Source organism: Gasterosteus aculeatus, chromosome 8 (assembly GCF_964276395.1).
Source record: "Gasterosteus aculeatus chromosome 8, fGasAcu3.hap1.1, whole genome shotgun sequence".
NCBI lineage: Eukaryota > Metazoa > Chordata > Actinopteri > Perciformes > Gasterosteidae > Gasterosteus > Gasterosteus aculeatus.
The window spans coordinates 20,342,981-20,365,844 of NC_135695.1; the positions used below are offsets into that span (position 1 = coordinate 20,342,981).

Below are 22,864 nucleotides of genomic sequence, written 5' to 3' on the forward strand. Positions count from 1 at the left end.
CAACTTTGGCAACTCCGTGCTAACGCCCACTTTAACCGCTAGGAAGCTCGGCGTGACACTTGACAGCCAACTCTCCCTGACTCCCAACATCACTGCGCCAATGCGATCCTGTAGAGACACGCTCTACAACATCAGGAGAATACGTCCCCTTCTCACTCAGAAGGTAGTGCAGGTACTGGTTCAGGTGCTTGTCATCTCCCGCCTGGACTACTGCAACTCGCTCCTGGCAGGTCTCCCCGTTACCGCCATTCAACCTCTGCAGCTCATCCAGAATGCAGGTCTCAAACCTTCCGAAATTCTCCCACACTACTCCACTGCTCCGCTCTCTTCACTGGCTACTGGTGGTGGCCCGCATCCAGTTCAAAACACTGGTACTCACGTACCATGCTGTGAATGGATCGGGTCCAGCTTACATCCAGGACATGGTCAAACCCTAACCCTAACCCTAACCATTTTTCAAACATTTAGAGAGATATTCCTGTAAATTCATGCAATAACTTTTCAAAGGATATTGTTTGGCAGTAACACAAAGTTGTTAAATAATATAAATGTTTCATCTAAATCGTCAAAACGCTTATCCTGCACACAGGGCTGGAGTCTATCCCAGCCAACTTTGGGCGATAGACAAGGTACACCCTGGATTGGTCACCAGCCAATCGCAGGGCTACACAGAGACAAACAACCATTCACACACCTGCAGGCAATTTAAAGTCCCCAATTAAGCTGATCCCCAGAGCATGTCTTTGGACTGTGGGAGGAAGCCGGAGTACCCACAGAGAACCCACTCAGACAGGGGGAGAACATGCAGACTCCACATAGAAAGGCCACTGAGCAGCGCTGAACCCAGGACCTTTTTGCTGTGAGGCGACAGTGCTAACCACCACACCACTGTGCCGCCCATCTAAATGTAAATGTTAAATACAAATATAAATGTTACATGTAAATATAAATTTTAAATATAAATGTAAATATAACTTAAATATAACTATTTATATTAATGGGATAACAAGTGCATCCTCGTGCGTCCCCTTTGGTGCGTAATGACAACAAACCATCCAGCGACCCTCCAGATCAGCTTGACGCGCTGAGCTCCGGGTAGCGGGTCCACCCTTCATTCCCCCGGCCACCTGCAGAGGGAGCTAAAGCTCATTTTGAGCTAATCTGTTTTTAATCATTAAAATCCAGCTGATGTAATATGTTGAATGCAGATTTCAGCTGTGTTCATTAATCCTGGCAAGCTTCCTGCTGTTTGATGCAATTACTTCTTTCAAGAGGTTTTAACTTAAATGATTAATACCTACTGCTGCAAAAATGCGTTTTTAAAATGTTTTATTCGTTGCTCTTGCGAGCTTAAGGAAAAGTGGTCAGTAAGTCACATCTTAATGTGCCGTTCAGAAGCAAATCAAAGGGCTTCTGGTTTTATTTCAGCACTTAATGTTTTAAAATAAATTTAGTATTGTCTTTTGAATGTTGCCTGTATTGCCTCATTCTGGATATTTGGTATAATTAAAAAAAGTATTTTAAAGTTGTTACACTTTGTTTTTTTACATTTAATACGAGGAAGCAAAGGTGAGCAGGAACCTAAATAATCAAATTAGTTGCTGCCACTGAAAAGAGACGTGCTCACTTCCCTGGGAGGGTTTTAGTGGGGATCTGAAGCTCAACAAGCAGTCAAAGCTCCCGTCTGCAGCGGAGACAACATGGCCTTTAAAAGAAAGCGGAAGGTAGGTTCTGAAAGCATTATAGGTAAATGTGTTTATGGGGATCAGTTAAAGTTTAGTGTATGATCACCTGTAATTGTTACCGTAGAACGGACGGTGTATATTTTGCATATGGAGTCATTCAGAGTTGCCACCATCGTTCTACACGCGCAGAAGCTTCACTCAACGCACCGTTCAGACCTTTAACTTTCACATTAGAAAGAAATAAATCAATATTTTGAATAGTTTATTTTACAAAATCATTACAAATAACCACAATTTAAAGAACTCAAAAGCAGAAAGAAGATGTCATGTCGTAATTTTCCTGGTCCTCCAATGTTGCTCAATAAGGAAATAATCTGGAAAGAAACATACAAAACATGTTTTATGAAAAGCATCACACATCCGAGGATGTCCGATGCCTTGATGGTCAATTTCCTATATTTTTTCCAAGAAAGTACGCTGCTGCTGGATTGAGGGCCAACCTAACAGCTTGCGTGCAATGCATCCTGGGACATGTAGGAACGGCGAGGAGAACCAAACACTGATGGGATTTTAGCAGTGTGACCGGTAAACCTTTTTGTGCGTAACTCACTCACCGTCTGTCACTGCACCAGTCTGTATGTGATGTACCTCCCCGCTGTTTCACTGGGTCTGATGATCTTCACCACCTGCAAAGGTTTTCGAAAGAAATCTAATTTTAGACTGTAATGACCGGGATCACCATTTCCATGCCTCCCGTATTTATATTTGGTTTGCAGTTCATTTAAATCCCCGTTATCACATATTACATGCAAATCCCTTCTGGGTATGTTCAAACAAACCGTGTCTTGTTTATTGTTTTTAGCTTTGGCCACCAATCAAATCCAGGATTGTAAAATGTACTTGGATTTGGAAACATATTGGAAGAAAAACATCTTAAATTGAGCGTTTTTTAATGAGTTACCTGTCCTCTTTTCAAGCCAAAGTATCGAGCCACAGGGTCACCGCCTGAATTCTCGGCAGCTGACTTTCCTTCAATTTGCCGAAGTAAAAAATGTTAAAGGAGGATAACAAATACATATTTTCATTAAGAGTCGGTTCTCATAAAGACACTAAATACACCTTGATGGGGGTCTTTGGGGAAATCAACTGCTACTTTGTACATTGTTACAAATAGAAAGTACTCCGGAGAGGACACACTTGAGTCAACGGACTCGTTTCAATTCATGGTTCAATTCTATGGTTTGCGGAGATCTCCCTCCATGAATCAGAAACCACCCGCGCGTCCTCATGGTCCGCCGATGACAGCTTGTAGAAGCGGTCATATTTACACATTTCTTCTGACAAAAGCTCTTCAATCTGATTCATTCTCTCGTAAACATTCTTCGTTTTAATAATGGCGGTTTTGTGCTATGAAAACAGAAATGTGAGACTCCGTAAAGGATGTAGTTAGCAGAACAATCAACCTTGTGCGCTGCGGGAGGCTTGCGTCGCTTTCGACGCAACTTGAGACATGGGGCAGCCGGGACTTGAACCACCAACCTTGTGGTTCCGAGTGCACCCGCTGTACCCCCTGCGCCACGACAACCCACACAAAGTTGTTAAATAATATAAATGTTACATGCTAATGTAAATGTTAAATGTAAATCTAAAATTTACATCTAATTGTTAAATGTTTTATCTAAATGTTAAATGTAAATCTAAATGTTAAATCTAAATCTAAATGTTAAATCTAAATCTAAATGTTAAATGTAAATGTTACATCTAAATCTAAATGTTATATCTAAATGTAAATCTAAATGTTAAATCTAAATCTAAATGTTAAATGTTCACGCCGCGGCAAGACAAGCTGGCTATCGTAAATATAGTACGTTATATAGTATAGTGTTCAGTCATCAAGTTTCATATGTAGAGTGAAAATTTAAATCTACATTTAACATTTACATTTACATTTAACATTTAGATTTACATTTAGATATAAAATACAACATTTAGATTATTTAACAACTTTGTCTTACTGCCAAACATTATCCTTGGAAAAGTTATTGCATGAATTTACATGAATGTCTCTCTAAATGTTTGAAAAAGTGACATATGAATATCGTCATGCTTTTTTGTTCACATGATCATGCTAAATGTAGCAAAACTACACTGCGCAGGATTTTAGGGCAATCTGATGACGTCACACCAAGCGTGTGGGTGGAGTTTGACGAGTATTTTTTCAAATATGAACAATTATTATTATTACATGTGTAAAAATAATAACTGTGGACCGCGGTGCGTCAGCGCGTCTCACGTGGGTTCATTAGGGAGCCGATTGGAGACTCGAAGCCGATAATGATCAATCGGTCTACTCGTACATGAGGACACTCGTCTGCCTTCTCTGTCGGGTCTTGTGGTCTGACACTCGTACAGATCTGATCGCCTGCTTCCTTCCGAGGACCTTACTGAAGGACAGACATGCGTCTCTTAGGGTCCACTGTCCTTTTCTCTGTCCTGCTGCAGGCGATGGTAGGAAATAAACGAACTGTGATGTCGCCTCTGAGGAACAGAGTCCCATTGGGTTCAACTGAATGGATCTTTACTTTCAAGTATTTATTATGTGTGAGATTTGTTGGATTAAAGTTCCCACCACTCAAGTTTCTTGTCTTTCCTTACAGTCTGCTCCAACAGAGGACTGGCAGACGGCCACATCGATTTATGACTTCTCAGCCACAGATATTGATGGCAACTTGGTTTCCCTCGAAAAATACAAGTAAATCTATCTGTTTAAAAAAAAAAAGTGACATCATTGGCATGAAACAACATAAATACGTATATTAACAGTTGTTATATAATAATGAGATATATATATATAACCCCTAAATTTGCTGCAGCCTTCCATTCCATTAGCCCACCGGGACGCGTGTGTCTTTGTATTTTCAGGGGGGACGTCGTCATCATCACCAATGCTGCCTCTAAATGAGCTAAAACCCCGGTGAACTACTCTCAGTTCGCGGCGATGCACGCTACGTACTCTGAGAGAGGTCTACACATCCTCGCCTTCCCTTCCAACCAGTTCGGGAACGAGGTAAATGAGTGATTAAATCAAGGATTAACATGCCATTGTGTGTTGCTACAAAATACAATTAGATTATGTTGTTATCTAGATTTTTATCACAAAACATTTTGTTATCATACTATTTGCAAAGAAGGGAAGCTCATATTGTTGAACTTAAAGGAAGACTTCCTTCCCAAAATAAACGGGCCATTGAGTGTTTCAATGATGCTTATGTTATACATCAAATTCTCTTATTATTATTATTTATTATTTTTTCTTGCCCAGTATTAATTTAAGCCAAACGTTGTTTCAGCATTGTCTTATTCAGACATAATAAACCAGCATTAATGGTGCTGATCTGCTTGATTATATCTGTCAACTTGTTTTATTTTGAAGGAGCCCGGCAATGAAACTCAAATCAAGCAGTTTGCACAGTCCTACAACGCTCGGTTCGACATGTTCAGCAAGATCGAGGTGAACGGGCCCACGGCTCACCCTCTGTGGAAGTGGCTCAAGGACCAGCCCAACGGGAAAGGCTTCATGGGAAAGTACGTGTGGATCTCACAACGCGTTTATTTAAGCCGTGGTGACGCCTTTTAACACAGCGATGCTTTAACATGTGATTCATTTTCATTCCTGCAGTAGTATCAAGTGGAATTTCACCAAGGTAAATAAGCGTCATGTGTAATTTATTGTATCTATATGACTAAATTGTGTTTACTATCATGAGTGCATAATACTTACTGGAAGAAGCCTGTAAATGCTTAAATGCTTCCATCATTTGTTTGACAATGAAAAACAGAAATGAACTCTTAATTCATGAATTCCATGTGTATGAGCTTCCTCATTTTCGTCTTCCTCTTTAGTTTTTGATCAACAGAGAGGGTCGGGTGATGAAGAGATACGGGCCCCTGGCTGATCCAAATGTATGTACTTTGCCACAGATACTACATGTGTATTTATCATGATTGTAGCACTCTTGTGTACCTTTACTGGTTTTAAATTTTTCCTATGAGACTCCTGTTATAACCTAAAAAACATTCAAAATGATTTGCATGGTCTGACTAATGTGTCAGGGTGCGGGGAAGGCAAAACTCTAATGCAGACTTTGAGAAAACAAGAGACACTTTAATCGTCAAAGATTCCAAAACCCCCCGCAAAAAGGCTAAGGAGCAAGAACGCAGACAGGAACATGGAACATCCAACAATCAACAATGACGCGACAAGTGACAAGAGACACACACTGCTTAAATACACAAGGGCGGTGCAGGTGATTGGACACAGGTGGAAACAATCAGACAATCACAGGGGATGACAGGACAAGGCAGGAAGTGAAGTTACCCAGGGAGACAAGAAGCAGAAACTACAAAATAAGACAGGAAATAAACCACACAGTGACATAATGTAAACTTCTCCCCTTGCTTTCCTTCCAGGTGGTGGAGAAAGATCTTCCCAAATACTTGTAACCGCCCCACGGAGGACTCCCTCCTCACCCGGTGATCTTCCCTCCCTTTTGCTCCTTTCTCCGGCTCTCCGAGAACTGATGGACACAGTTTGCTTCCCCCCAGAACCAGTGACGGTTTTCTCATAAACCCGCGTGGCGGGCAGAGGAGACCTGATGAAAATGGCGTGCAAACCTTCTGGGAGGATTACCAAGCGTGCGTTCACTCACTGCTCCGGAGAGAAAGAGAAACGATCCATAAAACCATGAAACAATGAACCCTTTTAGTAGAATATTTTGCGGCATTGTTTTCATAATAAAATGCACTATATTTAGCTTGAATACTATTTGTGCCTTTATTGTCTTTTTAAATGATATAATACGGTATTATACTGGAGTTGCCTGTAGAATAGATGAGTTTTGTGCTGAGCAGTAGTTGTGCTCAAAGATCTTTCATTCTGTTAAAGGAAAATTGTGGGAAAAAGACTGAAAATCCATTTCTGTAACACTAAAAAAATTCAAGTGTATCAGAGAAGAGAGTGAGATTCCTTCTTGTGGGTAGAAACATGAACAATGTCACAGTTATGTCTTTTGGATATTGAACCCTTATCACATCTACTCAATACATAGATGAAAGGCACAGTTTTACATTTAGACCATGTAATAAGGCAATTTTATCCGTACAAGGAGGCAAAAGATTGTATTTTCCTCTTCTTTTCATGCACCTGCGAAATACGGCTTAGTGAAACCTTTTCAGGCCACTGAGAATAATTTAAACTAAATGTTGTGAAATGGTAAAGATATCTTTCACAATTGGACATAGCTTTGTAATAAAAGATTACAAGCAACAAATGTGTTTTACTTATAAACAACATTGAAAGATTCAAGCAAAGAAATCGTCTCAGTTTTATTTGAGCCAGGAAAACTACAGATTCCTGTAAATAATTTTATAATGGACTGTAAATAGAGTAGAGTGAACCCCATAAACACAGCCCATGTTAGTTTAGTTACAAGATAATAGATATAGAGATATTATAGCATTGGGAATTAATTACAGTTATGCAATTAGTTCTGGTCTTTTAAAGCGGTGCACTACTGGCAAATCCCCTCCTACTTCTTGCGTCCCACTGACTTCACCTCTATCGCCCTCACTTTCCTCTTTCACCCCCCTGTCTCCTAACCAAATTCTTACCCTAGTAACCTCTGCCCGTCCGACCACGTGCCCTCTTGACCCCATTCCATCACATCTTCTAGAATCTATCGCTCCTGACCTTCTTCCGTTCCTCACCTGTCTCATCAACATACTTCTGTTATCTGGCTGTTTTCCCAATTCTCTGAAGAAACCCACCCTCAACCCTTCTGAAGAAAACAACTACAGACCGGTCTCTCTTCTTCCCTTTTTGTCCAAAACTCTTGAACGTGCGATCTTTAACCAACTTTCCTCCTATCTCCACCATAACAACCTCCTGGACCCCCCACCAGTCAGGCTTCAAGACAGGCCATTCCACAGAGACTGCTCTCCCTGCTGTCTCACAGCAACTCCACACTGCTAGAGCCGCCTCTCTCTCCTCTGTCCTCATCCTTCTGGACCCCTCTGCTGCATTCGACACAGTCAACCACCAGATCCTTATTTCCTCCCTTCAGGAACTTGGTGTCTCAGGCTCTGCTCTCTCCCTTCTCTCCTCCTACCTCGACAGCTGCACCTACCGGGTAACCTGGCGAGGATCTGTGTCGGAACCTTGTCCTCTTACTACTGGAGTACCTCAGGGTTCCGTCCTGGGTCCTGCTTCTCGCTCTATACCAACTCTCTCGGCGCTGTCATTCGCTCGCATGGCTGGTGGCTGCCCGCATCCAGTTCAAAACATTACGTACCATGCTGTGAATGGATCGTGTCCAGCTTACATCCAGGACATGGTCAAACCCTAACCCTTTTTCAAACATTTAGAGAGAAATTCCTGTAAATTTATGCAATAACCTTTCCAAGGATGTTTGGAAGTAACACAAAGTTGTTAAATAATATAAATGTTTCATCTAATGTTGTGTAAATGTTGATGTAAATATGCGCTGAATAAATCCGGTCAGTGCGAGCTCTCAGACCAAAGAGATGATGGCGGTCCGTCCTTTTTCTCCCGTGAATAATAATACTAGGACGTGTTAACTGACCACGTTGGCGACTGTACTAACGATAGACTGCTGCAGGAATGTCTAACGCTACAATTGTCTAATAAATGTTGCCTGTATTGCCTCGTTCTGGATATTTGGTATATCATTTTTAAAAGTATTTTAAAGTTGTTCCATTTTTTTTTTACATTCAATACGAGGAAGCAAAGGTGAGCAGGAACCTAAATAATCAAATTAGTTGCTGCCCCTGAAAAGAGACGTGCTCACTTCCCTGGGAGGGTTTTAGTGAAGATCTGAAGCTCAACAAGCAGTCAAAGCTCCTGTCGGCAGCGGAGACGACATGGCCTTTAAAAGAAAGCGGAAGGTAGGTTCTGAAACCATTATAGGTAGTTGTGTTTATGGGGATCAGTTAAAGTTTAGTGTATGATCACCTGTAATTGTTACCGTAGAACGGACAGTGTATATTTTGCATATGGAGTCATTCAGAGTTGCCACCATTGTTCTACACGCGCAGAAGCTTCACTCAACGCACCGTTCAGACCTTTAACTTCCACATTAGAAAGAAAAATCAGAATTTTAATAGAATTGTTGCCGTAGAACGGACGGTGTATATTTTGCATATGGAGTCATTTAAAGTTGCCACCATCATTCTACAAGCGCAGAAGCTTCACTCAATGCACCGTTCAGACCTTTAACTTCCACATTAGAAAGAAAAATCTATATTTTGAATAGTTTATTTTACAAAATCATTACAAATAGAAACCACAATTTAAAGAACTCAAAAGCAGAAAGAATATGTCACGTCGTAATTTTCACTGGTCCTCCAATGTTGCTCAATAAGGAAATAATCTGGAAAAAAACATACAAAACATGTTTTATGAAAAGCATCACACATTGGGTGGAGCTGGTGAAACCCCACCTTATGTGGATGTCCGATCACTGGCATACTGCGCCAAGGAACCCATGTTGACTGAGGGGGTCACAGAGGTGCCACCAAAGACCATCACTTCAGTCTTTTTTTCATTAAAATTTAAAACGTTTAGAGCCATCCAGGTTTTGACATCCTCTAAACAGTTTAACAGTGGTTTAAGGGAGTATGAATCAGCCTTTTTGAGGGGTACATATATCTGGCTGTCATCGGCAGAACAATGGAATAGAATGCCGTGCTTCCTAAGAATGGAACCAAGTGGGAGAAGGTACAAAGAAAATAAAAGAGGACCCAGCACTGAACCCTGTGGGACCCCACATGGGAGAGGAGCAGTGGAGGAGACAGTCACCAAGGCTGATACAGAATGTCCGATGCGACAGGTAGGACCTGAACCATTCCAGCGCCGAGCCCGATGCCCACCCACTGGTCCAAATGATCAATCAGTATGTCATGGTCCACTGTATCAAATGCAGCAGTTAAGTCCAAGACCACAAGGATTACACAGTGACCAGCGTCAGTAGCTAAAAAGACGTTGTTAAAAACTCTTAAAAGCGCTGATTCTGTGTTGTGCAATGAAAAGCATCACACATTTGAGTGTCTTTGGGTGGAACTGGTGAAACCCCACGTAACCACACGGATGGATATTTTGCACCTTGTGTGGATGTCTGATCACTTGATGGTCAATTTCCTATATTTTTTCCAAGAAAGTACGCTGCTGCTGGATTGAGGGCCAACCGAACAGCTTGTGTGCAATGCATCCTGGGACATGTAGGAACGGCGAGGAGAACCAAACACTGATGGGATTTTAGCAGTGTGACCGGTAAACCTTTTTGTGCTGTAAAAATACGTGTTCAAGAATTGGAGCCTGGTCGGGGTTATCAAAAATTCAGCCGAACGACTTCTCTCGTTCTGGGAAATTTATTTGTCAGATCACAGGTCAAGTATCAGCGCTGCGTTTGCAAAGGCAGGAGCAGTTCAGGCAGCACACAGGCCGGAAGAACAACTAACATCAGCAAGAACATCATGTTTTATAACCCTTGAAAGACAGAGAAGGAAAGATTTCTATTGGCCCTAAACTGGCGTAGAGGAGGACCTTCCACCTCCCGCATCTAAAGATCCGGTCACATCCAATGTCCAGACTCCTGACTTAACGTAAACATCAGCGAACAGAGTGTGTATGTTGAATAGTGTTGGTGTGTCTCTAAACCCCTTTTGGCTGGTAAATCTGCTAGCTGACCCGCAGACCTTGCATTCCTCAGCCAGGACAGAAACCGACTCCCCATCTTGTCAAGACTCGTGTCTGCCTGCTTGGCACATCCTGCTTCCCCCCTTACCTAACTCTTAAATCAAGACAAGACAGCGAACCCCCAACTAAGCCCATGAAAAGAACTTTTTATTATCAGTGCGTGACTCACTCACCGTCTGTCACTGCACCAGTCTGTATGTGATGTACCTCCCCGCTGTTTCACTGGGTCTGATGATCTTCACCACCTGGAAAGGTTTCGAAAGAAATCTAATTTTAGACTGTAATGACCTGGATCACCAGTTGCATGCTTCCCGTATTTGTATTTGGTAAGCAGTTCATTTAAATTCCTCTTATCACATATTACATGCAAATCCCTACCGTGTATGTTCAAACAAACCGTGTCTTGTTTATTGTTTTTAGTTTTGGCCACCAATCAAATTCAAATTCAAAGTTACCTGTCCTCTTTTCAAGCCAAAGTATCGAGCCACAGGGTCACCGGCCTGAATCCTCGGCAACTGACTTTCCTTTAATTTGCTGAAGTAAAAAAATGTTAAAGAATGATAACAAATACATATTTTCATGAAGAGTCGGGTCTCATTAAGACACTAAATACACCTTGATGGGGGTCTTTGGGGAAATGGAGAGTGCACTTCCTGCATTTCTAAACATTGTTCAATTACTCTAAATAGTGCCGTATGCGTGAGGATACTATTTGCCCAGAAGTTCAACCACTTCCTCTTTCGTCATAACGATGTGTTCTGGAACAAGCTGAAAGACAAAACAACAGATCAAAAACAACAAATGCAATCCTATCAGCGGGGTCGACGAGATCTCAAAACAGCGCGTCGTTTACCTCGTGCTCTGTGATGTTAATGAGCAGCTCCTGCTGGAGGAACTGTTCCAATATGTATTTGGGTGCCATGTCAACAAGAGACTGCAAGGAGACATTTAGTTAAATATGGTTACCAAGAGAGTGAGAAAGAAAGCACAAATACAAAAAGATGATCGCAGCATTATTGAGAGAGACAATTGAGAACCGTTAATAGAGGATGAGGGTGTTTACCTGTTTGGCTGACGGCGTCGTGCCCATCTGGACAACGATGATGGCTCGTGTGATGTTCTCCTCCTGCATCCTCTGACAGTACATCTTGATCGTCTTGATTCCCACCTTGGGCTCCTCTGAAGAGGGAAGAAACATTATACAGTGGTCTCGTTTTCCTTCGGAGGACCTTACTGAAGGACAGACATGCGTACAATACCATTGGGTTCAACTGAATGGATGTTTATTTTCGATTATTTATTATGTGTGAGATTTGTTGGATTAAAGTTCCCACCACTCAAGTTTTTTGTCTTTCCTTACAGTCTGCTCCAACAGAGGACTGGCAGATGGCCACATCGATTTATGACTTCTCAGCCACAGATATTGATGGCAACTTGGTTTCCCTCGAAAAATACAAGTAAATCTGTTTTATATATAACCCCTAAATTTGCTGAAGCCTTCTATTCCATTAGCCCACGTGTGTCTTTGTATTTTCAGGGGGGACGTCGTCATCATCACCAATGCTGCCTCTAAATGAAGTAACGCCCCGGTGAAGTACTCTCAGTTTGCGGCGATGCACGCTACGTACTCTTGAGAGAGGTCTACACATCCTCGCCTTCCCTTCCAACCAGTTCGGGAACGGGGTAAATGAGTGATTCAATCAAGGAACAACTTATCTAGATTTTAATCACAAAACATTGTTATTATACTATTTGCAAAGGGGAGATCATATTGTTGTAACTTGAAAGACTTCCTCCCCAAAATAAAAGGGCCGTTGAGTGTTTCAATGATGCTCATGTTATACATCTAATTCTCTTATTAAACTTTTTTTTTCTTGCCCAGTATTAATTTAAGCCAACCGTTGTTTCAGCATCGTCTTATTCAGACATATTAAACCAGCATTAATGGTGCAGATTATATCTGTCAACTTGTTTTATTTTGAAGGAGCCCGGCAATGAAACTCAAATCAAGCAGTTTGCACAGTCTTGCAACGCTCGGTTCGACATGTTCAGCAAGATCGAGGTGAACGGGCCCACGGCTCACCCTCTGTGGAAGTGGCTCAAGGACCAGCCCAACGGGAAAGGCTTCATGGGAAAGTACGTGTGGATCTTACAACGCGTTTATTTAAGCTGTGGTGACGCCTTTTAACACAGCGATGCTTTAACATGTGATTTGTTTTCATTCCTGCAGTAGTATCAAGTGGAATTTCACCAAGGTAAAGAAGCTTCATGTGTTATTTATTGTATCTACAGTTGTGGTCAAAAGTTTACATACACTTGTAAAGAACATAATGTCTTGGCTCTCTTGAGTTTCCCGTTATTTCTACAAGTCTGATTTTTCTCTGAGAGTGATTGGAACAGATACTTCATTGTCACAAAAAACATCAGGCATGAAAACGGGTCAAGGGGGAAAAAGGTGAGAAGGACATTACCGCTCTAGGGCAGCGGTTTTCAACTGGTTTTGTCCCAGAGATTTCTTCGAGTCATTCGTTGACGGGGAGGGATGTAGCGGTAGCGTTAGCCAATCATTTTCCACCGGAGCTTTAGCTAGCTGGCCAACGTCGCGTTCTCTCCTGCTGTGTGAAAAGACTCCATTCATCAAGCTGTAGCTAACGTTAGCTAAGTCCATGTCAACAAAGCTCCTGAGTAACTTAGATATACCAGAAAATATTGAAACCATCACTCACCCTGTTCGCAATTTACTGAATCTCGCGCTCCCTTCTGACACGCGCACCTGTTCGCAGTTCACTGAATATGAATACCCCCCCCAAAAAAACCTCATTGAATCTACACAATCACGTAGGTCACCCATTTGTTTCAAAACGGCGAATTTCGCCAAAAGGTGAGGGATTTTCATGCCTGAACATTCATGAAGTTTGGTTCTTTTATGACTTCATTATTGGTTAACAGAAAAAGTGATCAAATTTGCTGGGTCAAAAACAAATACAGCAGTGGTAATATTTGGTTACATGTCCCTCTGCCATTTTCACGTCAATTAGGCGCTTTTGGGAGCCATCCACAAGCTTCTGGCAAGCTTCTCGTTGAATCTTCGACCACTCTTGACAGAATTGGTGCAGTGAAGTTAAATTTGATGGCTTTCTGACATGGACTTGTTTCTTCAGCAATGTCCACATGTTCTCAATGGGATTTAAGTCAGGACGGAAGGACTCCAATCAAAAGTTCTTTACTTATACAGGCAGGGTCAAAACCGGGATAGCAGTCCAATGGGCAAACAAATCCAGAGGGGCAGGCAGGAAATCCGTAAACGGCGACAGGCAGAGTTCAGAAACAGGATGGCAATCCGACAGGCAAACAAATCCAAAAAAGGGGGCAGGCGAAGAGTTTGTGTTCAAGAGAAGGCAGGCTAGGTCAGGACGGGATATCGGTAATCGGAAAACCGCTGGAAAACTTTGCATGCACATAAGACAATCTGGCAGAGGACAAGTGGAAGTGTGGGGACCTATATAGTGAGGGGCTAATGAGGGAATGGGTTGGGAGGGTGGGAAGGGCATGAGGACCAGGTGAAGAGAATGAGGTGATTTCTTGTTGATGACAGGATCTGGAATGACAATGAGTAGAGTTAATTGACAAGAATTCAGGCGGGAAAAAACTAATGAGATGGAGAATTTGTGACAGTGTTCTTGGGGTTAAATGCCTCACCTTTTCTCCTCCAAACATATTGCTGGGCATTGAAGGCAAACAGCTCGATTTTTGTTTCGTCTGACCACAGGACTTTCCTCCAGAAGGTCTTATTTGTCCATGTGATCAGCAGCAAACTTCAGTCAAGCTTTAAGGCGCCGCTTTTGGAGCAAGGGCTTCCTTCTTGCACGGCAGCCTCTCAGTCCATGGAGATGCAAAACACTGATAACTGTGTTCCAGCAGCTTCTAATTCTTGGCAGATCTGCTTTTTGGTGGTTCTCGGTTGACTCTTCACCATCCTGACCAATTTTCTCTCAGCAGCAGGTCATAGCTTGCTTTTTCTTCCTGATCGTGGCAGTGACAAAACAGTGCCATGCACTTTATACTTACAAACAGTTGTTTGCACTGTTGCTCTTGGGACCTGCAGCTGCTTTGAAATGGCTCCAAGTGACTTTCCTGACTTGTTCAAGTCAATGATTCGCTTTTTCAGATCCACGCTGAGCTCCTTTGACTTTCCCTTTGTAGCATCTGTATCCAATAAGCCATATTTAAATAGCCTCAGATAAGTCACCAGTTGTAGTCACCAGATGCGGTCACTCATAATCACTCACAATAAGTTAAGAGGCCATGAAGCTCATTTCATTGACACAACTTTCAAGTCACCAAAATTGCTAATTCATGTTGCTGTATGTATAATTTTGACCTAGCAGATTTTGTCCCTTTTTCTGTTAACCAATAATGAAGTCATAAAAGAACCAAACTGACTTGTAGAAATAACTGGAAACTCAAGAGAGCCATGACATTATGTTCTTACCAAGGGAATGTCAACTTTTGACCACAACTGTATATGACTAAATTGTGTTTACTATCATGAGTACATAATACTTCCTGGAAGAAGCCTGTAAATGCTTAAATGCTTCCAACAGTTGTTTGACTCTAAAAGAAAAACAGAAATGAACTCTTGATTCATAAATTCCATGTGTTTGAGTTTCCTCTTTTTCGTCTTCCTCCTTAGTTTTTGATCAACAGAGAGGGTCAGGTGATGAAGAGATACGGCCCCCTGGATAATCCAAGTGTACGTACTATGCCACAGATACTTTATGTGTATTTATCATGACTGTAGCACTCTTGTGTACCTTTCGTCTTCCAAAATGATTTGCATGGTCTGACTAATGTAAACTTCTCCCCTTGCTTTCCTTCCAGGTGGTAGAGAAAGATCTTCCCAAATACTTGTAACCGCCCCACGGAGGACTCCCTCCTCACCCGGTGATCTTCCCTCTCTTTCGCTCCTTTCTCCGGCTCTCCGAGAACTGATGGACACAGTTTGCTTCCCCCCAGAACCAGTGACGGTTTTCTCATAAACCCGCGTGGCGGGCAGAGGAGACCTGATGAAAATGGCGTGCAAACCTTCTGGGAGGATTACCAAGCGTGCGTTCACTCACTGCTCCGGAGAGAAAGAGAAACGATCCCTAAAACCATGAAACAATGAACCCTTTTAGTAGAATATTCTGCATTGTTTTCATAATAAAATGCAATATATTTAGCTTGAATGTTATTTGTGCCTTCATTGTCTTTTTAAATTAAATAATACGGTATCATACTGGAGTTGCCTGTAGAATAGATGTGTTTTGTGCTGAGCAGTAGTTGTGCTCAAAGATCTTTCATTCTGTTAAATGAAAATCATGGGAAAAAAGACTGAAAATCTATTTCTGTCACACTGAAAAAATCAAGTGTGTCAGAGAGTGAGATTCCTTCTTGTGGGTAGAAACATGAACAATGTCACAGTTATGTCTTTTGGATATTGGACCCTTATCACATCTAATCAATACAAAGACGAAAGGCACAGTTTTGATCCAAACCCAGTCGAAACAGGCAGATTAAACATTTAGACCATGTAACAAGACTATGATTGAGACTCGCACGGCGATTTTATCCGTACGTGGAGGTAAAAGATTGTATTTTCCTCTTCTTTTCATGCGCATATGAAATACGGCTCACTGAAACCTTTTCAGGCCACCGAGAATAATTTAAATTAAACGTTGTGAAATGGTAAAAATCTCTGATCACAATCGGATATAGCTGTGTAATAAAATATTACAAGCAACAAATGTGTTTTACTTATAAACAACATTGAAAGATTCAAGCAAAAAAAATTGTCTGTTTTATTTTAGCCAGGAAAACTACAGATTCCTGTAAATAAATTTATAACGGACTGTAATTAAAGCAGAGTGAAACCCAAAAACACAGCTCATGTTAGTTTAGTTACAAGATAATAGATATAGAGATATTATACTATTGGGAATTAATTATAATTATGCAATTAGTTCTGGTCTTTTAAAGCGGTGCACTGTCAACAAATAAAGTATTGATATAACATTCTTTACACTTAAAGAAACACTTTGTGTTTTTGAGCCGAAATAGACACATTTTTTAGACACAAAAAAGAAACACATAACGGACCTGCATGATGGTCTTACGAATCTTCCAAAGTCTGTAGGTTTCCTCTTCGTCGTCCATATTGTCTTAAATGTTTCACTTGTGTAGTTTTTGTCTAAAGATTATTTACTGTAATTTATCAGCAACGCACGTTTCAGTTGATCGGCGCAATCTGATGACGTCACACCAAGCGTGTGGGTGGAGTTTGACGAGTATTTTTTCAAATATTAACAATTATTATTATTACATGTTTAAAAATTATAATAGCAGTATTCATACTACGATTATAACCACATTTGTACTAAAAGTGATAATTATAATTTATATTTTCTTCAATCGTTGTTATTTGACAGTTTCGCCCCGCTCGTGTCCGCTGCGGTTTCACAACAAACGGCTGGGCGCAGTCAGGCGTCTTCGGTTTAGCTCCTGAATGGATCAAATGCGGCTTTTTTGGGAGAAACAATGAGGCCATTGTGTGCTGTTTTGATATTTGGGGCTGTGGCGAGCAGTGCAGCGCTGCTGGCGATAGCACTGTACTTTGGTTTATCCACAACGGTAAAGTAAACTCAACGTACCCGCTGGTTGGAATGTGTGAATCTTCTGTAATTTTCTTGCTTGCGTAAAACCCGCAGTACCAATGGATGGTGAATGCTATTTCGGTAAAGTAAGACTTATTCGGCACTGTAATGCACCTCGTGTCTTTGTTTTTACTTCCCCGGTTCCTCATTCAGTTTGGGAACTGTCTTGGTGGGGGCACGATTCTAAACCACTATACTGAGGCAGTGTGGTGTTTATGTGCATATTACTTAACGCAGCGTGCTGGAGGAATGCACGGGTCGGCCCACATTATATCAGCTGGCTTTGGAGACCCGGATATTGCAGCAGCAGCAGCCCCCCCCGCCCCCCATCATGGCAGCTGATATCAGCTGATGGGCTTACTGTTCTGAGAAAAGCATCAGCAGGTACAGAGAATGAAAGGTTTCACAACACTAGGCTGGTTACAGCTAATATCTTATTAAATAAGCAATGGAAATTAATTTAAGTTCACCAGCAACCCTTTAAGCGATCATAAGGAGCGATACACACACTCGTCTGGAGTGTGTTGAAGCTGTAAATACGCACTGCGCTGAAGTAAATGTACTTAATTTCGATTTAAATGGATTTGCGTGTCTCGAATATAAATGTTTTTCACGCCCAAAACATGTATTATATATTTATCTTGTCCCCTTTCTTTATATATTTCTGTACTTCCTATTTGTAAATTTTGAATCATAAGGCAAAGCATCTGTTCAGATCAGTGACGTATATTATTAACATAACATATTATTCTGCAGGAATACCTGCACTGCAATTTTTCATCGGCATTATTCACACAGTCCATAAGGTACACATGTGATACCTGTCGAGTTGCAATAACAGTGTGACAGACAACTAGAGAGCAAACGGAGCACAACAAACACAGTTTACAGGTCTGATTGAACATGACATTAACACGATTTGGATTATACAAATCTGTGGAATGAAAAATTATTGATTCGTTTTTTATTTTATTTAATCTAATTATTATTTGTTCGTCCCCGAGATCAGATTTCTATCATACGTTCAAAACATTGACCATTGGGTAATAATTGCATAAGAACGCGATCAGCGTGTTGCCCAACAGTTCACTCTGTTGTTTATTCTTTCTTATTGGTTCAGCGATTATTCTGCTGTTCCAGTTTGTGATTATTTGGCAGAATGACGCGACGTTTTGTTTTTCCTTCTGACGTTAAGCTCCTTATATCATGAGTTTATACATTTCTTCACACCGTCGCCCTTCGCCCCACATCGCCATTCTTTGCTTTCGTGAGGTGCATAAACTCCACGCGGTCGTGACATCGCGGCGGACTGTGGACCGCGGTGCGTCAGCGCGTGTCACGTGGGTTCATTAGGGAGCCGATTGGCCGATCAATTGCGTTAATGATCAATCCGTCCCCTCGTACATGAGGACACTCGTCTGCCTTCTCTGTCGGGTCTTGTGGTCTGACACTCGTACAGATCTGATCGCCTGCTTCTTTCTGAGGACCTTACTGAAGGACAGACATGCGTCTCTTAGGGTCCACTGTCCTTTTCTCTGTCCTGCTGCAGGCGATGGTAAGAAATAAACGAGCTGTGATGTCGCCTCTGAGGAACAGAGTCCCATTGGGTTCAACTGAATGGATGTTTATTTTGAAGTATTTATTATGTGTGAGATTTGTTGGATTAAAGTTCCCACCACTCAAGTTTCTTGTCTTTCCTCACAGTCTGCTCCAACAGAGGACTGGCAGACGGCCACATCGATTTATAACTTCTCAGCCACAGATATTGATGGCAACTTGGTTTCCCTCGAAAAATACAGGTAAATCTATCTGTTTTTTTCTAAATATGACCTGATTGTCATGAAACAACATAAATATGTGTATTAAGATAACAGTGTTAAATAATAATATGTATATAACCCTTAAATTTGCTGCAGCCTTCCATTCCATTAGCCCACCAGGACACGTGTGTCTTTGTATTTTCAGGGGGGACGTCGTCATCATCACCAACGTTGCCTCTAAATGAGGTAAAACCCCGGTGAACTACTCTCAGTTTACGGCGATGCACGCTACGTACTCTGAGAGAGGTCTACACATCCTCGCCTTCCCTTCCAACCAGTTCGGGAACCAGGTAAATTTGTGATTCAATCAAGGAATAACATGCCATTGTGTGTTGTTACAAAATACAATTAGATTGTTGTGTTATCTAGATTTTAATCACAAAACATTTTGTTGTTGTTGTTGTTTCATCAGCATTGTCTTATTCAGACATAATAAACCAGCATTAATGGTGCTGATCTGCTCGATTATATCTGTTAACTTGTTTTATTTTGAAGGAGCCCGGCAATGAAACTCAAATCAAGCAGTTTGCACAGTCCTACAACGCTCGGTTCGACATGTTCAGCAAGATCGAGGTGAACGGGCCCACGGCTCACCCTCTGTGGAAGTGGCTCAAGGACCAGCCCAACGGGAAAGGCTTCATGGGAAGGTACGTGTGGATCTTACAACGTGTTTATTTAAGCCGTGGTGACGCCTTTTAACACAGCGATGCTTTTTTACTGTTACCGTACTGTTAATTTGTATTGCACACATTTAATTTATTTTAAGTTTTTCTTTTACAACCTGCTCAGTTTTGCACTTTTCCCGTTACCTCATTTTTATTTTTATTTCATGTACATTTATGTAAATATTGTAGTTTTATTTTAATTTTAAAATTGGTCGGCTTTCCAGAAAAGGCAAGCACAAGAATTTCAATACACAGGGCATGTGTCATTGACAATAAAAATCTTTGAATCTTGAATCTTAACATGTGATTTGTTTTATTTCCTGCAGTAGTATCAAGTGGAATTTCACCAAGGTAAATAAGCTTCGTGTGTCATTTATTGTATCTATATGACTAAATTGTGTTTACTATCATGAGTACATAATACTTCCTGGAAGAAGCCTGTAAATGCTTAAATGCTTCCAACATTTGTTTGACTCTAAAAGAAAAACAGAAATAATCTCTTCATTCATAAATTCCATGTGTTTGAGTTTCCTCTTTTTCGTCTTCCTCCTTAGTTTTTGATCAACAGAGAGGGTCAGGTGATGAAGAGATACGGGCCCCTGGATGATCCAAGTGTACGTACTTTGCCACAGATACTACATGTGTATTTATCATGACTCTAGCACTCTTGTGTATCTTTACTAGTTTTAAATGTTTCCTATGCCTCCTATGTAATCTCCTGTTATGACCTAAAAAACAAGCAAAATGATTTGCATGGTCTGACTAATGTTCTGCCCTTGCTTTCCTTCCAGGTGGTGGAGAAAGATCTTCCCAAATACTTGTAACCGCCCCACTGAGGACTCCCTCCTCACCCGGTGATGTTTCGCTCCTTTCTCCGGCTCTCCGAGAACTGATGGACACAGTTTGCTTCCCCCCCAGAACCAGTGACGGTTTTCTCATAAACCCGCGTGGCGGGCAGAGGAGACCTGATGAAAATGGCGTGCAAACCTCCTGGGAGGATTACCAAGCGTGCGTTCACTCACTGCTCCGGAGAGAAAGAGAAACGATCCCTAAAACCATGAAACAATGAAGCCTTTTAGTAGAATATTCTGCATTGTTTTCATAATAAAATGCACTATATTTAGCTTGAATGTTATTTGTGCCTTCATTGTCTTTTTAAATGATATAATAAGGTATTATACTGGAGTTGCCTGTAGAATAGATGTGTTTTGTGCTGAGCAGTAGTTGTGCTCAAAGATCTTTCATTCTGTTAAATGAAAATTGTGGGAAAAAAAGACTGAAAATCCATTTCTGTCACACTGAAAAAATCAAGTGTGTCAGAGAAGAGAGTGAGATTCCTTCTTGTGGGTAGAAACATGAACAATGTCACAGTTATGTCTTTTGGAGATTGGACCCTTATCACATCTAATCAATACAAAGACGAAAGGCACAGTTTTACATTTAGACCATGTAATAAGGCAATTTTATCCATACAAGAAGGCAAAAGATTGTATTTTCCTCTTCTTTTCATGCGCCTACGAAATACGGCTTAGTGAAACCTTTTCAGGCCAACGAGAATAATTTAAATTAAACCTTGTGAAATGGTAAAAATATCTTGCTATGTCCGATTGTCACAATCGTTTTACTTATAAACAACATTGAAAGATTCAAGCAAAGAAATGGTCTGTTTTATTTGAGCCAGGAAAACTACAGATTTCTGTAAATAATGTCATAACGGACAGTAATTAGAGTAGAGTGAACCCCAAAAAGCTCATGTTAGTTTAGTTACAAGAGATAGTTACAGAGATATTATAGTATTAGGAATTAATTATAATTATGCATTAGTTCTGGTCTTTTAAAGTGGTGTACTGTCAACAAATAAAGTATTGATGTAACATTCTTTGTGTTTTTGAGCCAAAATAGACACATTTTTGTCAAGGATTTGCATCCAATGTGAGAAGAGTTTGAAATGTTCATGCAATAACGCGTTTTCCGTATGCAGAGGTCAACAGGTCGAAGTTTGGATGAGAAAGGTCGATCAGGACAGAGAGCAGGACTGCACGCAGACTGCACATGTTATCCTGCGTTATCCCAGTTTTTAATGCAAGACGTCAATCATATCATCTACACAGCGCAGGAACGTCCTGCCGTATTTTGTTCTCATCAGTCACGTGACTGCTGTGTTACACATGGGCTAACAAGTGCATTCCCTCGTGCGTCCCCTTTGGTGCGTAATGATGACAACAAACCATCCAGCGACCCTCCAGATCAGCTTGACCTCTGCAAGCAGCTCAGAGCACCGGAGAGGACGCGCTGAGCTCCGGGTAGCGGGTCCACCCTTCACCCCCTACCCCCGGGCCGCCTGCAGGGGGAGCTAAAGCCCGCTGCAGAGCAGCCACGGTGTCCGGCACAGGAGGAAAAAAAGAAAGCCCAGACAGCAGCAGCAGCAGCAGCAGCACAGGGAGCAGAAGCAGAAGCAGCAAGTGCGGTGCAGTCGACCTGAGAGGAGCGGGGACGCCGCTCCGCCGCCGGGAGGAAACACCGCTCAGATGACGGGACCACCGCGGATAACTGACACACGTTCCTCCGTCTGACGTCGCGTTCCCTCGCTCCGTCGCCCCCGGGTGTTTTTTTTTCTTCTTCTCCTCTCGACCTTAAGAGGCGTTTGCGCCCGTTTGTTAGTTTGTCATTTGTTATTATTATTTATTTGTAATCCTCCGGGAGGCTGAATGGAAGCAGCTGCCGAGGGAGCGGTCGGGCTGTCGGAGGCCGGGGACGGGAGCCCGCTGTCCGGGGCCGCAGCATCCGATGATGGGGACACGGTCGTCGGAGTCAGCTACGGGATGGACGCCGCAGACATGGGTACCTCGTCACCTTTAAACACAGATGAAAGCCGTCACTATCAAATGTTGTATTTCGTAACCCCGACGTACATTTCCATCCGTCGTTACCGAAAGTCCCGACTCATCTCTGCTAGCAAGGAATCGGTCGGCTAACGGTCGGCTACTAGCTAGCTAACCTTAAGCTAGCCGAGTTAACGTGGGAAGCAGGTAAAGTTGGATTTTAACCTGGTGAATAAAACGTTATGTGTTATATACATATATATATTATATAAGTATATGTGTGTAGCAGCGGTACAGTCGTGTCGAGTCACAGCAAGGAATGCCTGGGAAAACGAATGAATATTTGAAAGAACAGATGTTCATCCAGGGGCTCGTTTCTGTGCGTTATTCCAATTCCTCGGCGTGAC

General features: G+C 41.8%; 2 protein-coding genes and 3 pseudogenes across 12 annotated transcripts in view; 4 read left to right on the forward strand and 1 right to left on the reverse strand.

Annotated features, from left to right (window-relative positions):
• The first annotated feature begins 1,609 nt into the window (after positions 1-1,609).
• Positions 1,610-6,505, forward strand: LOC144383019 (phospholipid hydroperoxide glutathione peroxidase-like; annotated as a pseudogene). Of its 2 annotated transcripts, none has more exons than XR_013468672.1 (7): positions 1,610-1,724; positions 4,343-4,437; positions 4,608-4,752; positions 5,119-5,270; positions 5,365-5,389; positions 5,589-5,648; positions 6,156-6,505. The product of XR_013468672.1 is annotated as a phospholipid hydroperoxide glutathione peroxidase-like, transcript variant X2 (transcript). The 2 variants fall into 2 exon arrangements; XR_013468671.1 differs by lacking the exon at positions 1,610-1,724 and adding an exon at positions 4,036-4,193.
• LOC120823544 (DNA-directed RNA polymerases I, II, and III subunit RPABC1-like) lies at positions 1,933-17,288 on the reverse strand. Of its 4 annotated transcripts, none has more exons than XR_013468675.1 (9): positions 17,148-17,288; positions 11,522-11,637; positions 11,312-11,392; positions 11,168-11,226; positions 10,914-10,992; positions 10,632-10,703; positions 2,647-2,714; positions 2,300-2,371; positions 1,933-2,059 (listed from the first exon to the last, which is right to left on the reverse strand). XR_013468675.1 is itself a non-coding variant. In XM_078108661.1 (7 exons), the coding sequence occupies exons 2-6, from the start codon at positions 11,603-11,605 to the stop codon at positions 10,638-10,640; spliced, it is 369 nt and encodes a 122-aa protein (XP_077964787.1). In that variant the 5' UTR covers positions 11,606-11,637; positions 16,597-16,772; the 3' UTR covers positions 9,005-9,133; positions 10,632-10,637. The 4 variants fall into 4 exon arrangements, 2 of the variants coding, with proteins under 2 accessions (XP_077964787.1, XP_077964788.1); XR_013468674.1 differs by lacking the exon at positions 17,148-17,288 and adding an exon at positions 16,597-16,772; XM_078108661.1 differs by lacking the exons at positions 1,933-2,059; positions 2,300-2,371; positions 2,647-2,714; positions 17,148-17,288 and adding exons at positions 9,005-9,133; positions 16,597-16,772.
• On the forward strand, positions 8,523-15,691 carry LOC120823542 (phospholipid hydroperoxide glutathione peroxidase-like; annotated as a pseudogene). Its single transcript, XR_013468673.1, has 7 exons — positions 8,523-8,648; positions 11,821-11,915; positions 11,996-12,141; positions 12,443-12,594; positions 12,689-12,713; positions 15,152-15,211; positions 15,340-15,691. The product of XR_013468673.1 is annotated as a phospholipid hydroperoxide glutathione peroxidase-like (transcript).
• LOC120823541 (phospholipid hydroperoxide glutathione peroxidase-like) lies at positions 16,764-20,765 on the forward strand (annotated as a pseudogene). Of its 2 annotated transcripts, none has more exons than XR_005712848.2 (7): positions 16,764-17,127; positions 18,855-18,949; positions 19,116-19,260; positions 19,466-19,617; positions 19,962-19,986; positions 20,190-20,249; positions 20,427-20,765. The product of XR_005712848.2 is annotated as a phospholipid hydroperoxide glutathione peroxidase-like, transcript variant X1 (transcript). The 2 variants fall into 2 exon arrangements; XR_005712849.2 differs by lacking the exon at positions 16,764-17,127 and adding an exon at positions 17,934-18,705.
• Positions 20,766-22,023: 1,258 nt separating this feature from the next.
• The window catches only part of pip5k1ca (phosphatidylinositol-4-phosphate 5-kinase, type I, gamma a), a 30,417-nt gene continuing 29,576 nt past the window's right edge, over positions 22,024-22,864 (forward strand). For all 3 annotated transcript variants that reach the window (XM_040183602.2, XM_078108659.1, XM_078108658.1), the window contains exon 1: positions 22,024-22,476. In XM_040183602.2, the coding sequence (XP_040039536.2) occupies positions 22,344-22,476 (133 nt within the window). In that variant the 5' untranslated portion in view covers positions 22,024-22,343. The remainder of the gene's footprint in view (positions 22,477-22,864) is intronic.